Source organism: Dipteris shenzhenensis, chromosome 26 (assembly GCF_047967505.1).
Source record: "Dipteris shenzhenensis isolate YYH24624 ecotype China chromosome 26, Dip_SZ_1.0, whole genome shotgun sequence".
NCBI lineage: Eukaryota > Viridiplantae > Streptophyta > Polypodiopsida > Gleicheniales > Dipteridaceae > Dipteris > Dipteris shenzhenensis.
The window spans coordinates 27,714,323-27,728,186 of NC_141621.1; the positions used below are offsets into that span (position 1 = coordinate 27,714,323).

The following is a 13,864-nucleotide window of genomic DNA, read 5'->3' on the forward strand; positions in this document are numbered from 1 at the left end:
TGCTCAATTGGTGAGCTACCCAAAGTTTCTAAAAACATCGATATTCAAACCATAACTCAAATGAGCAGCCACGTACATGTCTGGCCACCTTGGGTGCGTCCAAGGAATCGGTATTCACCAAATGAGTGGCTCCAGGGATCGGTATTCACACCAGGCTGTGTACATGGGGTGGGAATTTGACCCGAAGTGGAGGTTGAGGGTTTAAGGGGGGGGACGTAATGCTGCGGGTCGTCGTTGTCATGTGAAAAGGTGACAGACTTTTTCTGTGTATCTTGCGTAGATCTTCGTCTCCGTCGTCCGAGGTCTTCATCCCCTTGTAGATCACCAATTCTTGCTCCCTTCCATCGCCATATCAATCCATATCCTCTATGGGCTTCAAGGGCACCAAGGCTGAGAAGAAGATCCGCTATGATTCCAAGATGTGCCAGCTCCTTGAGGAGTACAACCGGGTCCTCGTCTGCGGGGCTGACAACGTTGGTTCCACCCAGATGCAGGGAATTCGTCAGGGCTTGCGACCCGAATCCGTTGTGCTCATGGGCAAGAACACCATGATGAAGCGGACGATCCGCATATTTTGTGAGAAGTCCGGGAACGATGAATGGATGAATATTATGCCGCTGCTCGTGGTGAGTTATTCTGTTCCTCTGCTGTTTCGTTTGTCGCTACTGGAAGATCTGAATATTGGTGGCCGCCAGAACAAGGCTACGCCGAACCGTTGGGGGAAAAACTTGATCAGGCTTGTATCATAAAGGAACCCGATCTTTTGAGCAGCGTGCAGGACCATGAAATATGTGCAACAAGTAATTTTTAAAGCAGGACAGTAGGAGCTAACTTCATGCCGAGTCGTTATGTTACTTCAACAATTGGCCTTTTCTAGGGCTTCTTGTGTTTCTACTGATTTTTGGGATTTTTTATTTGAGCAGGGGAATGTAGGATTAATTTTCACAAAGGGTGATCTCAAGGAAGTCCGTGAGGAGATTGGAAAATACAAGGTGATGTGTCTTTCTTGGCGTATGCTTCGTGGTCACCGATGATTCTCAAATCGGTATCAAAGCTATTTTGGCAGTTGTTTATCATTCCATGTGATTGATTATTATCAGGTTGGAGCACCCGCTCGAGTGGGTCTTGTTGCTCCTATAGATGTGATAGTATCCCCCGGAAATACTGGACTTGATCCATCTCAGACATCCTTCTTCCAGGTATTTCACCTGGTCTTTTCATCCTTGGGTTAGATATTTCAAACTATATGAGTTCACTGAATCAACTTTTTGTTCTTCGTAGGTTTTGAACATTCCAACAAAGATTAACAAGGGCACGGTTGAGATTATTGCGCCTGTGGAACTTATCCATAAGGGGGAAAAAGTTGGCTCTTCTGAGGCTGCCTTACTTTCAAAACTTGGAATACGTCCTTTTTCATATGGATTGGTTGTCCGATCTGTGTATGATAGTGGGTCTGTCTTCGATCCTGCCATCCTTGACTTGACCGAGGATGATCTCATGGAGAGGTTTGCAGCTGGTGTTTCTATGGTAGCTGCCCTTTCCTTGGGAATAAGCTACCCAACTCTGGCTGCAGCTCCACATGCTTTTGTGAATGCTTACAAAAATCTGATCGCTGTTGCGCTTGAGACAGAGTATTCGTTCCCCCAAGCTGATCAGATAAAAGAGTTTTTAAAGGTGAGATTAGTTTGCAGTATCTGCATTTAAATCATAATATTGTGCAATTGTAGTGCTATGAGGTGGCGTTAATCCATCCTGTTTTGCTACAGGATCCAAGCAAGTTTGCTGTCGCTGAAGCTCCTGTAGCAACTCCAGAGCCTGCTGCCTCAGCTGCACCAGCAGACGAAGAGAAGAAGCCTGAGCCTGAGGAAGAGTCAGATGAGGATATGGGTTTTAGTCTTTTTGATTAAGTTAGTTGTTTAGAAAAGAGCAGCTTGCAAGTTATGTGCAACTGTTGTGGCCTAGGGTAATTGAGCTAATCCATTTTGTACATGATGAGTTCATTCTGTAGTCGATATAGTGGTAATGTGGCCTACATCATGATAAGGCTTAGTAGTAGAAAGTGTCATAAAAAGTGTCATAATAAAGATCCATTTCAGTTAGACACACTTTACATGTGTATGTGAATATGGTAATTTATAGTTTCCCGGAATTTAATTCATTATGTGATTGTTACTGTGCACGAGTGCAAAAGTACACTTAGTTAATAATAAACTTTACTGTTTAATGGTGTGTTGCGGCTGGCATGAGAATCAGTCTTCATATCGCAACCAAGGCATCAATTGGAGCCTTGTTGATTGCGAGAAATTGACGTTTGTGAAATGTGATGCGAGTGATCCTTCTATGTGTGCTCTTAATCCAAGAGTAAAGGGCAAATGAGCAAAGTGTACTCAATGGTAAAAATAACTACCAATCTGGCCTCAATTTGTATGGATATGGGTTCAACTCATGCAACAGAAAATGGATATCGGTTCAACTCATGCAACAGAAAGTCACTCTTGAAAGAAAAGGTAAGGTTGCAGGTAGTAGTTTGTCATGTCATGAGAGCAAGCAAGGTTGTAGATGTCATATGATAATCAAAACACATGGCATGAATATTATGCATGACGTTTGTTTGTTATTGAGATGGAGGCAAGCCATGAATTCTCCACCGAGAATTGGACATCATAGGAAAAATCCACGGCTTGGCTCCAACTCAGTAGGCCTTCACATCTCATACCACAAAAGGTCGATCCATGAAGACTATGTTGAAATAGCTTACCTACCATTATCGTGCCAATAGTAGGATCTATTGTTCGGGTATTGATCAGAGTCTCCTAACACTAAGATCCCATGAGTATATTATATAGATTACATTGAAGTGATAGAGCCAATCCTGCCTTTATAGCTACTCTCATCTACTAAATATGCTACTGGAAAGCAAAACACAGAGCAAAGTACACTCATTCAAAGTCTTCATCTCTACACACATCAACACTCAGTACATCTTCAGGCCACATGTCTTCAGGAAGCCATTCTACTTCAGCCCACTCCTCATCATTCACATGCACTACCACAGAACAATAATCTCCATGAACCAGGGAAAGCATAACCTCAACATAAAAACCCACAAACAAAATGCCAAACACTCCTGGCCTAAGCTCAAGAGATAAAATCATCATTCACTTTATCTGCATCTGTAGAAACAACTGAAGCCCGGATTCCAGTGGGATCAGCAGGGTGTGGGTAGCTCGAATAGAGAGAGCATAATCACCAAAGTCTAGAGCATGTATCCACGACACAAGAACTCCAAACAAACTTCCACAAACTGATTGAGAGAAGACGCTGTAATACACAAGAACCATGACTCAAAATGCACAACACATTGACAATTTCAAATTTGCATAAATACCATTGACTCCTCTATGAATGCCATGCTCATATCTCCCATGACAAGATCAAACATGAACAACCCCAGACCTCGTTATCACTCATCAAGGGAACCAACTGCCTCGTATGCTCAAAACCGCCACCCTATATCTCACATTCTATGGTGACAAGCTCCACTTGGCCGCCCTAATTTCTCTTCATGCACATGGTTGGTCTCTCTTCTCCATGGCGCTGCCCACAACACGATTGAACGAACGTTCACATGACACCTTACTAGCCATTATGTGCCTTTTGCAAGCCTTCACACTTTGGCATGAAATGGTATGCTCTGTGCTCCGGAAACCCAATGAAAGCACAATATACAGAATTGGCGACTCCCCACAACGTGATCATCCTGATGCATACGCATGTGGCTGGACGCCATATATATTTTGTGATGGTGGGTGAGGTTACCATTAGTGTGTAACCATATGCGGTCGGCCGCGGGAGGCACTCTTTGGGACTTATGTCATGGAAGGAAAATACGTAAGAAATAGCTATTTCTGTTATGCTTTGCAAATGCACCATGGGAAATAGAAGGGAAATAGGGTGGGACCATGGGAAATAGCAAGCCATGGTGTAGACCCCAAAGTGCTATTTCCCACTCTTGAGAACCATTGATGTGACATTTCCTGGTTCTTTTCAAGGCTTCACGCCTCCCTTCTACTCACGGAGCACTCGCCTCCTGTCACCCAAAAGCTTCCATCGGTATCCGTAAGGCTAAGGTGACCCAAGATTTTGTGTCACAGCTCACCATCCCGAGAGTTCCCATCAACCGAGGTCTCTGCAACTAGCACCTGACACCGCCAAAGGCCTCTGAGTAGTCGTGTGCTCACTCGACCCCTAGCCAGTCCATCTCCTCACCTGTGCCACCCTCGTTGCCCATCTCTCCTTCACGCAATAATACCCAACATCCTTCCCCAACATCTTTCCCCGACTCTCCAGCAGTGTTATCCTCTCTTGTTGTGAACTGCCTCGCAGCTTCTCATGCTCATGGAATGCACGCCTCCCGTCGTCCAAGGTACTCCTCGCTGCATAGTAGTCAAGCCGCACCAAATCAAGAAGCTCTCTACAAAACAGCAGCCAACCCCTGATCAAGAAGCCCTCAATGAGAGCACGTTATCCAGAATTGTTGACTTCTCACATACTATCCTCCTGATGCTTAGGCCCTGCAATTGCTCTCCCGTCCCCCGTCTCTAGTCCTGCATAGTCGAGATTCCACCAAAACCAGTAGCTCCCAGCCAGAGCATTCGCTGATTCTTCGAGCAAGGTCCAGTCTTGTACTCATAGCCCCGCCAACTCATGTCCTTCATCCCCTCTCCCAAGGACCTACAGCCAGCCCACGACATGCTTATCAGCATCCTCCTGCAAGCCACCATCTCCACGTACTGCCACTTCTCCATCACGTAGCCAGGTTGCATGTGTTGAATAAAGGAGTTCAACAGACAGCCGAATTGTAGTTGAGAATTCATTCCATCTGTGTTGGGTGTTAGGTAGAGTCGATAAGCTCAAGGATCCTCGGAGATTTAGGATCTAGATTCTCTGTTTGGTGGAGGTGCCATAATGCTCCAAGTTGTATAAAGGGACCAGGGGCCTTTCTCAGTATGGCGCTGCATATTTCTGAGTATAGTATTTGCCTTTTGCTCTGCTCTGTTGTGTTCTGTTCTGTTTTCATTTCATGGTATCAGAGCGAAGTGATTTTGGCTCTGTGTCTTATCGCTGAGGCAAATTTTGTGGGGAGGCTCAGATATTGCATCGCTGCTGAGACGAGTGTTTGGGGAGAGAGGCAAAGGTGTGCCTGTTCCCCATCGGTGCAGCATTGGAGAAGCTTAGGCGTTGTGAAGCATCTTGCATAGAGGTGAGCTGAAGCAAACAACTGTTCTAGAATCAAGTGTTTCTCTTTTCTTGTCATGGCATCTCCTGTAGATTCTAGCGTGGGGCAAGTAGCGCAAGGAACTATTGCCACTCCTGTCACTTCTGTTGTTGCTGCTTCAAGCATCCCTGTTTTAGAGCGCAAGTTTGTTAAGCCTTTCAATGGAGTAGATTTCCAAATGTGGAAATGGAGGTTACGCATGTTTTTGAAGGAGTATGATCTGTGGGAAGTAACGACTGGCACTGTAACTGTGCCTGTCATTGAGAACCCTGATACTCCGGAGGGAAAGGAGACTTTCAAGGAGCTCACCAAGGAGGAGGTCACCTTAGTTGAGAAGGACAATCGAGCGATGTCTGTTATCAGTCGTGCCCTTGAAGACGGACCAGCAAGGCAAGTTCAATCATGCACATCGGCCAAAGAAATGTGGACAAAGTTGGCAACTCTGTTTGAACGTAGATCTCCCATCAGCAAGCGCCAATTGAAGATGCAGCTAGCCAGTATTCGCATGCAAGCAGGAGAACAAGCTCTCAAGCATATTGAAAAGGTACGAGCTATCATCGATGAATTTGCTGCCATAGGGTCTGTTGTTGAAGATGATGATCAAGTCTCTGCCCTGTTGAATAGCCTAAGCAGCGACTATGAGATGCTCGTTATAACTCTAGGGAATAGTACAGATAGCATGACGTTTGATGATGTCATTGCACGCATTCTTGAAGAAGAACTTAGACGAGGGAGGCACAAACCTGAAAGTGATTCTGCTTACTATGCCAACGCCACAGTAAAGAAAGATTATGAAGTGAAGAAGGCAAACAGTGGGTTTAAGAAACGAGACATGAGTAAAGTCCGTTGTTATGAATGTGGCAAATTGGGGCATATTGCTAGATTTTGTAAACTTAAAATGCCAGAAGGAGAGATGCCTAAGCAACCAGAGTTCTCAGCCTTTCCTGAGGAGAAGGTATTGATGGTAGATGATTCATGCGCCGCTGAAGAAGATCAGGTTCTTGGCAAATGGTTCCTTGATTCCGGAGCTTCTCGGCACATGTCTCCTCGACGGGATTAGATGTTTGAGTATCAATCATTCATTGCTCCAAGACCAGTTTGCATGGGAGATTGTAATCTTCAGTTTGGACGGGTAGAGTGCGCATTCACCTCCCTGAAGATAAGTTTGTGGAACTCAAAGAGGTAATGTATGTACCTGGACTCAAGCGCAATTTAGTTTCAGTCAGTTCCCTAGATGACAAGGGTCATACAACAACCTTTGCACGAGGCAAATGCACTATTCGGCATGCAGATGGAGACATCATTGCTAAAGCTGTATGCCATGGAAAGCTATACGAATTGGTTACTGAAGATGCAGCCATTGCTATGTTTTCTGCTGATTCATGTCGCAGAGAGACGCTCGGCCTTCTATGGCACAAGAGGATGGGTCATGCTAGTGTTGGGAAACTAATGCAACTTCAGCGTGATCAACTTGTTGAAGGAATGGAAGCATGCTCATTCAGTCAGCAACATAAATGTGTGCCCTGCCATCAAGGAAAGCAAACTAGGAATCCGTTTCTCCCTTCAACACGACGTAGTAATAGGCGTCTTCAATTAGTACACTCAGATATTTGTGATATGGTGACTCCTAGTATGGGAGGTGCACGGTATTTACTTACCTTTATTGATGATTTCTCTCGAAAGCTTTTTGTGTTTTTTCTTATAAAGAAAAATGAAACATTTAAAAATTTTAAAGCATTCAAAGCATTGGTGGAAAATCAGACTCATGAAAAGATAGCAGCTTTTCGCTCTGATGGGGGTGGAGAATACACATCTGTTTTGTTTACTGAGTTTTGTTACACTCATGGGATTGAAAAACAAGTGGTGAATGCATATAATCATGAAGAAGTTGGCATAGCAGAAAGGAAAAATAGAACGATTGCTGATATGATACGTTCTATGCTTTATGGTGCTAATCTTGGCACTGAGTTTTGGGCAGAAGCTGCATCCACTGCTGCAACAATCATAAATTGCCTTCCAACAAGTGCATGTCCAGGTAGTACACCTGAAGAAAGATGGACTGGTTGTAAACCGAATGTGTCTCATTTTCGAACTTTTGGATGCCGAGCCTTGGTTCATATACCGGATGAAAGGAGACATAAGCTTGATTCGAAGTGTGTCCACCAGTGCATCATGGTAGGGTACTCATACTCCTCTAAGTCATATCGGTTGTATTGCCCTGAAACAAAGAAGATTGTACGTAGTCATGATGTAAACTTTATAGAGGATGAAATGCCTGGTACAATGGACAATACAAGTAATGCAAGCATTCCCTTTTATGGAGATTACACAGAGGTTCTTGCAAACCCCATGCCACCATGTCCTCTTGAAACTGGTACAGATGCTGCTGTGAATGATAATGCCTTACAAATGCCTATTCTTGATGAGTCATTACAGCATCACAGTCTAGATCATAATGATCAAGAGATGCCATTGCCTCCTTATGCAGGCCTTGCTCTTGATGAGCAGCAATGAAGATAGCTTTGATGAAAGGGATCTTGACACCAACGTTCATGAATTGATGTCACGACCTGTTAGATCTCGTATAGTGCCTGCACGGTTGAATGACTATTATTTGGGCAACCATGATCATGGCTTATTTGTAGATGATGCTGAACCTCTCACTGTCAATGAAGCATTAAGATCTGAGCATGCTACTAAATGGGCTACTGCAATGCAAGAAGAGATGAGCTCTATTCAGCTAAATGACACTTGGGCTCTTGTTCCACTCCCTGCAGGCAAGAATGTAGTGCAATGCAAGTGGATATTCAAGCTCAAAACAGGAGAAAAAGGTGAGATTGTCCGATACAAGGCACGACTTGTTGCTAAGGGGTTTAGCCAGCGTGAAGGGGTGGATTATTCTGAAACCTATGCACCAGTTGCTCGACTTACATCTGTCAGAATTCTACTAGCTTTAGCAGTTTCACATGGTTGGATTGTTCATCACATGGATGTCACTACAGCCTTTTTACATGGAGAGTTGAATGAAGACGTATATATGCAGCAACCTCAAGGCTTTGTTGTGACGGGTAAGGAGAATTTAGTTTGCAAATTGAAAAAGGCAATTTATGGGTTGAAACAGTCTTCTCGTACTTGGTATAAAAAGATTGACAGTTGGTTTTTGCAAGAAGGATTTACCAGGTGTTCTAGTGACCCAAGTGTCTATTTCAAATGTGTTGCTGAAAGCGTCATTGTAGTTGCTGTGTATGTTGATGATTTACTGATAGCCAGTTCAGATCTTGGTCTGTTAGAAAATACCAAAACGACACTTCAACATAATTTTCGCATGAAGGACTTGGGGAATGCACACACTTTTTTGGGTATTCAAATAGAGTGGTCTGCAGATAGAAGTGAAGTACATCTTCATCAAGAGAAATATTTGACTAATTTGTTGGACAAATGGGGATATTCAGAGTGCAAAGCTGTATCTACACCTATGGAAAGTTTGCCAAAAGACATTGACAATGCTTTGTCAGACAATACATTCCCTTACAAGCACATATTGGGCGCGCTAATGTATGCCATGTTGAGTACTCGCCCAGATCTTGCCTTCAATGTTTGCTATTTGAGTAGGATGGCAATTTCTCCATGCATGGCACATGTGGTTGCCTTAAAGCGAGTTTTGAGGTATGTCAAAGGTACTCTGAATGCACACATTGTATACAGCAAACAAGAGGTCTCTCTCCAAGGTTTTTGTGATGCAGATTGGGCAGGGGACCCGGTTTCTCGTAAGTCTACTTCAGGATATATTTATGTGCTAAGTGGTGGACCTGTTAGTTGGTCTTCAAGGCGCCAAGAATGTGTGGCTCTCTCTAGCACAGAGGCAGAATATATTGCACTAAGTCATGCTGCTAAAGAAGCCATTTGGCTCAAAAGGTTCATTCATGAGATCTGTCCCATAATAGCAGAAGTTATTTTACTGCATGTTGACAATCAAGGAGCCATATGCCTGGCAGGAGATGGTACCTATCATAAACGCACTAAACATATTGAAGTCAGGTTTCATTTCATTCGACAGGCTGTCCTTGAAGGCTGGATAAAACTTTAGTATTGCCCTACCGAACAAATGGTTGCTGATATCTTCACTAAACCATTGGGACGGAATCGTCATCACATCTTGTGTGGATGGATGGGCTGTCCATTAGGTGGAAGCCTTGAATAAATCAGCTTCTGGGTTGTATAAGGACTGTCTGTTGGGTGGAAGTGTTGTAGTGTTGTAATGCAACAGTTCACATATTTTAGAAGTTTAGGAGTTTACATCTTTTTGAGCTGTCTGTTGGGTGGAAGTGTTGAATAAAGGAGTTCAACAGACAGCCGAATTGTAGTTGAGAATTCATTCCATCTGTGTTGGGTGTTAGGTAGAGTCGATAAGCTCAAGGATCCTCGGAGATTTAGGATCTAGATTCTCTGTTTGGTGGAGGTGCCATAATGCTCCAAGTTGTATAAAGGGACCAGGGGCCTTTCTCAGTATGGCACTGCATATTTCTGAGTATAGTATTTGCCTTTTGCTCTGCTCTGTTGCGTTCTGTTCTGTTTTCATTTCAGCATGGCCATGATGCCTTCCCATTCAGTCCAGCCAAGTCATCCTTGATTAGCCACCTGAGCTATGCCATTTTATCTCTCCAATTCCCTTTCCCCAATTTTAGACCACATTTCAAACTTTAGACACACCCTTTGCAAGCAAGCATTTAATGCTTATCTACCCACAGACTATCACACATGATGAACCCAATCCTGACACACGGAAGATTTACATGACACCCAAAATATAGAAAATACTCATGCTGTCATACACATATGACTTGGGACAACCATGAAGAGCACATGTCATCCCGTCATAACACCACACTGGATACCATGCTCTGGAGTGCCTGGTGCACCCACACCTTGGGCTCATCACTTCCCACTGAAACCGTGCAAAAATTCATTCATAAGCTCAAAGAGTTTTTTTACATCAGAGTAGATCCTTCTAATAAAAGGGTGCTCACAGATCCCAAGATCAGAACTATTTGACTATGTACAAGGCTAAGTGCCTACTCACACAAGCATGCAACTAGTGAAAAAAATATTTACATTTTTATCCACACAACGTTCCAATTTTAGCACATGAGCTCTATTTCCCTCTCAATGTTCTTCCAAATTTATTCACTCTTGTTAGGAATATCCACCCTACCTCCTTCCTAGCCCGTGAGTCACTGCCTAACTTGGGTTAGCTATAGGAAGTCCGCTCTTTGTCCCTTAAGATATGTACATCCTCACAATTACAGCCAAGGAAATTTCGAGCAATTAGTTGTTCTCTAAAATGGGCTTAGATGCACTTCCAAGACCTATTGCCACTCCAGGAGCAACACATATTATGTGAGTACTCCATCCGCACCTTATTGGTATAGTTGCCTGGTTATCAAGGTATAATTCCAAGCTTTGAGTGCTAGTTGACTCCATCAAATATGAGGCATATCCTTTAGAGACATTGCTATTGATAAATATGGGTTAGTTTGTCATGCTTAGCATCTGTATTGCCTCAATTGTCTCAAATCTTAATTAGCAATGCATTAGTCAACTCCATTGGTATAGGATTAGATAGCAATGCTTAGGCAATTCCATTGGTACACACTTAAATACACACTTAAATAGCAATGCATCATGCAATCAGATTTTGTATGCTACATGAAAGGTATGAGGCCCAATAAGTGTGATTTGCTTACATCTTCCAAAGACCTGCACAACAATAGGTTTCTCGATCCAGGATTACATTCTCAAGCCATTTATAGAGTGCTTCAAGCTTTAGCCAATGTCTAACACATGCTCAAAAGATGCCAACAATATGTAGCTAGGTGCCAAGAGGAACACCTACACTGAGGTGGAAGGAGTTGGTAGAATTTGGCCCATATGGAACAAATGATTTGGGATCCAAGGATGGATAACCAACATCGATGGGATGACCCTAATTGGGAGAACACAAGGATTGAGAAGACCTTACCATGCAAACACAAAGACAATGTCTAACTACTACATCAAGACCAAGAGTGAACCAATCCCTAGATTACATCTAATAGATTCAGGAGCTAGCTATGGAAGGCCCCTTGAGTGGTGGCATGAAGACTCCAAGCATTCATCCACATAGGGCCAAGGTTTAGAGTCCTTCCACAAGTCCATCTATGAGCCGATCCATGAGTGTAGTCATCGACCAATTGAGCAAATGCCAAGTCCAGAGGCAAGGCATCCCTCAAATCAGCAGGAATATCACACAGTAGAGAAAACCACGAGCAAGCGTAGTCCATGGCTAGCAAGTCCTAGAACAAAGAAAAAGGCATACACAAGCAAGGGAGGCAGAAGTGCAAGGATCGAGCCATATGGCATGGCCACTGAGGTTCTTACCATGGCTGATGAGGCTCTTACCACCATGCATCAAGCCCCGAGCCATGACAAGGGTTTTGATTGTGAACAATATATGCGATGGGAGCATGATATCTTGAGTCTAGGCAAGCATTTGATAGAGTGAAAGGTGCAAACACCTCAAAGAGCGATAGGTGGAGTTGAGACAAGCATCTAATGGTGAGAGATATGTCTGATTGGACAAAACCAGTGGTCTTGAGTCACCAAAAGCGTTCTTCCAAGGATGTGACATGGACCAGAGGAAAGAAAATGAATCCCAGCTCCATAGTACATCCATAGTGATGATTGGCTATTGCCTTGGAGAAAATTGGTGCAACCAAGCCCAAGCAAAAGAAGAAAGGCAAGGACAGTAAAGAAGATGACATAGCAACCTAAAAAAGAGATAAACTTAAGTCAAATCTTAAGAAAGATTTGGAAGAATTAGGTATCTAAGGAAGACCAAAAACAAATGAGAAATGGTGCAACAAGTGCTCCGGATATGGGCACATTGAGGATGAGTGCTGAAACAAGTATCGTGATACATGTTCAAAGTTTGGGCATGATTAGATAGTGTTGATTTGCAAAGAAACACACAACAGATGTCAATCAAGTGGTGTAAAAAAACAATCCCAAGGAAGAGCGTCCTCTAAGGCCTGATCAAGTTTGAGGGAGAGGCGTGGTTAAACGTGATAAAGGTCAATGCTAGGGACCACCCAAGATCAGATATTCTTTCTATGAGGAAGATGGGTATACCTAGTTTGAATATGTCAGTTATCATTCTAGCACATCAATGATATTGAAGAGTAATGTTGAACAATGAGAGATTGATCCAGATTTCTAAGTACTCCACGTAGAGGTGATGGAGATAGTTGATGCCAATGCAATCACTCAATCTCATGGAATGATAAAAGCAATACCAAGAAGGGACCACCTTCAACCAAGGACATCAATTGGAAAGAGAAAAAATAGGTGGCATCCAAGGTGGCAAAGGTATTGAAGGGGAAGGCCCCTAGAATTGACCTACCACCCCACAAAACCTAGTTCCACAAAATGACTGAGCTAGGAAAAGCCTCAATAAGTAAGCCAAAATTTGAGACGAGCCAATCAAATGGCCCAAGATCTAAAATGAAGCAAGCATGGGAAACATTTTGAAAAATGAAGGTGCACCTAACAATGGAAGATATTTTGCAATTGGCTCCATACCATCATGAATTTCTCATTGAGCAAATTAAAGCCAAGCAGATTCACACACCAGTGGTGGATTCCTTGGTCACCATTCTATTGATTAATACCCTTGTGGCCTAGCACTTCTGGTCAGTCCTGCTAATATTTAAAATTAAGAGATTCTAGGTATCATTGTGGATGGTGTCTCAAGAGTGAATATCATATAAAAAACCATGATAAAATGGTTAAAACTCCAAGAATTTGAAGCCTTCTCTATTTTGAGTTCGTATGGTGGATCAGAGACTAGTGGTACCCAAGGTCATGTTGTCTGATGTGGTCATCACAAATGGAGGATTTCATTATTTTGTAGTTCGATTTCAGCACTATGGAAATGAATGCCTATCCATTGTTCTTAGGAAGACCTTGGTTGAAGAGACCAAAAGTGTTGCATGACTTGGGATCCAAAATGATGAAAATCTCAAAGGATTTGAGTAAAGTGCCGAGCAGCTGTCGACCCAAGGACTTGGAGGTTGATAATCAGTTTCCACTACAAGACGCGGGCTGCTTTTCGACACCGATACCAATGCTAAATATTAACATTATTTTTTTAAACAAGTGAAAAGTGTCGGTGTGGGTGTTAGTGTCACCATCGTTGTAAAGAAAACCATCGGTGCGAGCATCGGTATCACTGCCAAAAACATATGGTTGCCGATGCCGGTGTAGGCATTGGTGTAGTCATTGGTATATAGCGGCACTGCAGTGTCAGTACAGGCATCGGTATATATTGACGTTTTACATAAGCCCAAAAAAAAAGGTGGGGTAGGACGAGGCTTGTCTCAGTCCCATCCTACCCCACATATATATTTTTTCATTAGAATCATGATTAAATGTTACAAATGAGGTGTATAGGTACATGTTACAATTTTGCAAAAAGGGTCTACAAAGTGGCAAAAGTAGTGTCGAAGTTGAGAATGGCAAATATGTCGAAGTAATGCGCTACAAAATGGC

General features: G+C 43.1%; 1 protein-coding gene across 1 annotated transcript; it reads left to right on the forward strand.

Annotated features, from left to right (window-relative positions):
- Positions 1-233: 233 nt before the first annotated feature.
- Positions 234-2,158, forward strand: LOC147884909 (large ribosomal subunit protein uL10-like). The gene is made up of 5 exons (XM_087397623.1): positions 234-626; positions 924-992; positions 1,101-1,199; positions 1,282-1,674; positions 1,767-2,158. The coding sequence occupies exons 1-5, from the start codon at positions 369-371 to the stop codon at positions 1,905-1,907; spliced, it is 960 nt and encodes a 319-aa protein (XP_087253749.1). The 5' UTR covers positions 234-368; the 3' UTR covers positions 1,908-2,158.
- The last annotated feature ends 11,706 nt before the right edge of the window (positions 2,159-13,864 follow it).

Excerpts from the sequence above, each read along its gene's own strand:
- LOC147884909 (XM_087397623.1), top strand. The coding sequence starts at position 369 with ATGGGCTTCAAGGGCACCAAGGCTGAGAAGAAGATCCGCTATGATTCC. Across the intron at positions 993-1,100 it reads AGGAGATTGGAAAATACAAG|GTTGGAGCACCCGCTCGAGT; the intron begins GTGATGTGTCTT and ends GATTATTATCAG. Across the intron at positions 1,200-1,281 it reads CTCAGACATCCTTCTTCCAG|GTTTTGAACATTCCAACAAA; the intron begins GTATTTCACCTG and ends TGTTCTTCGTAG.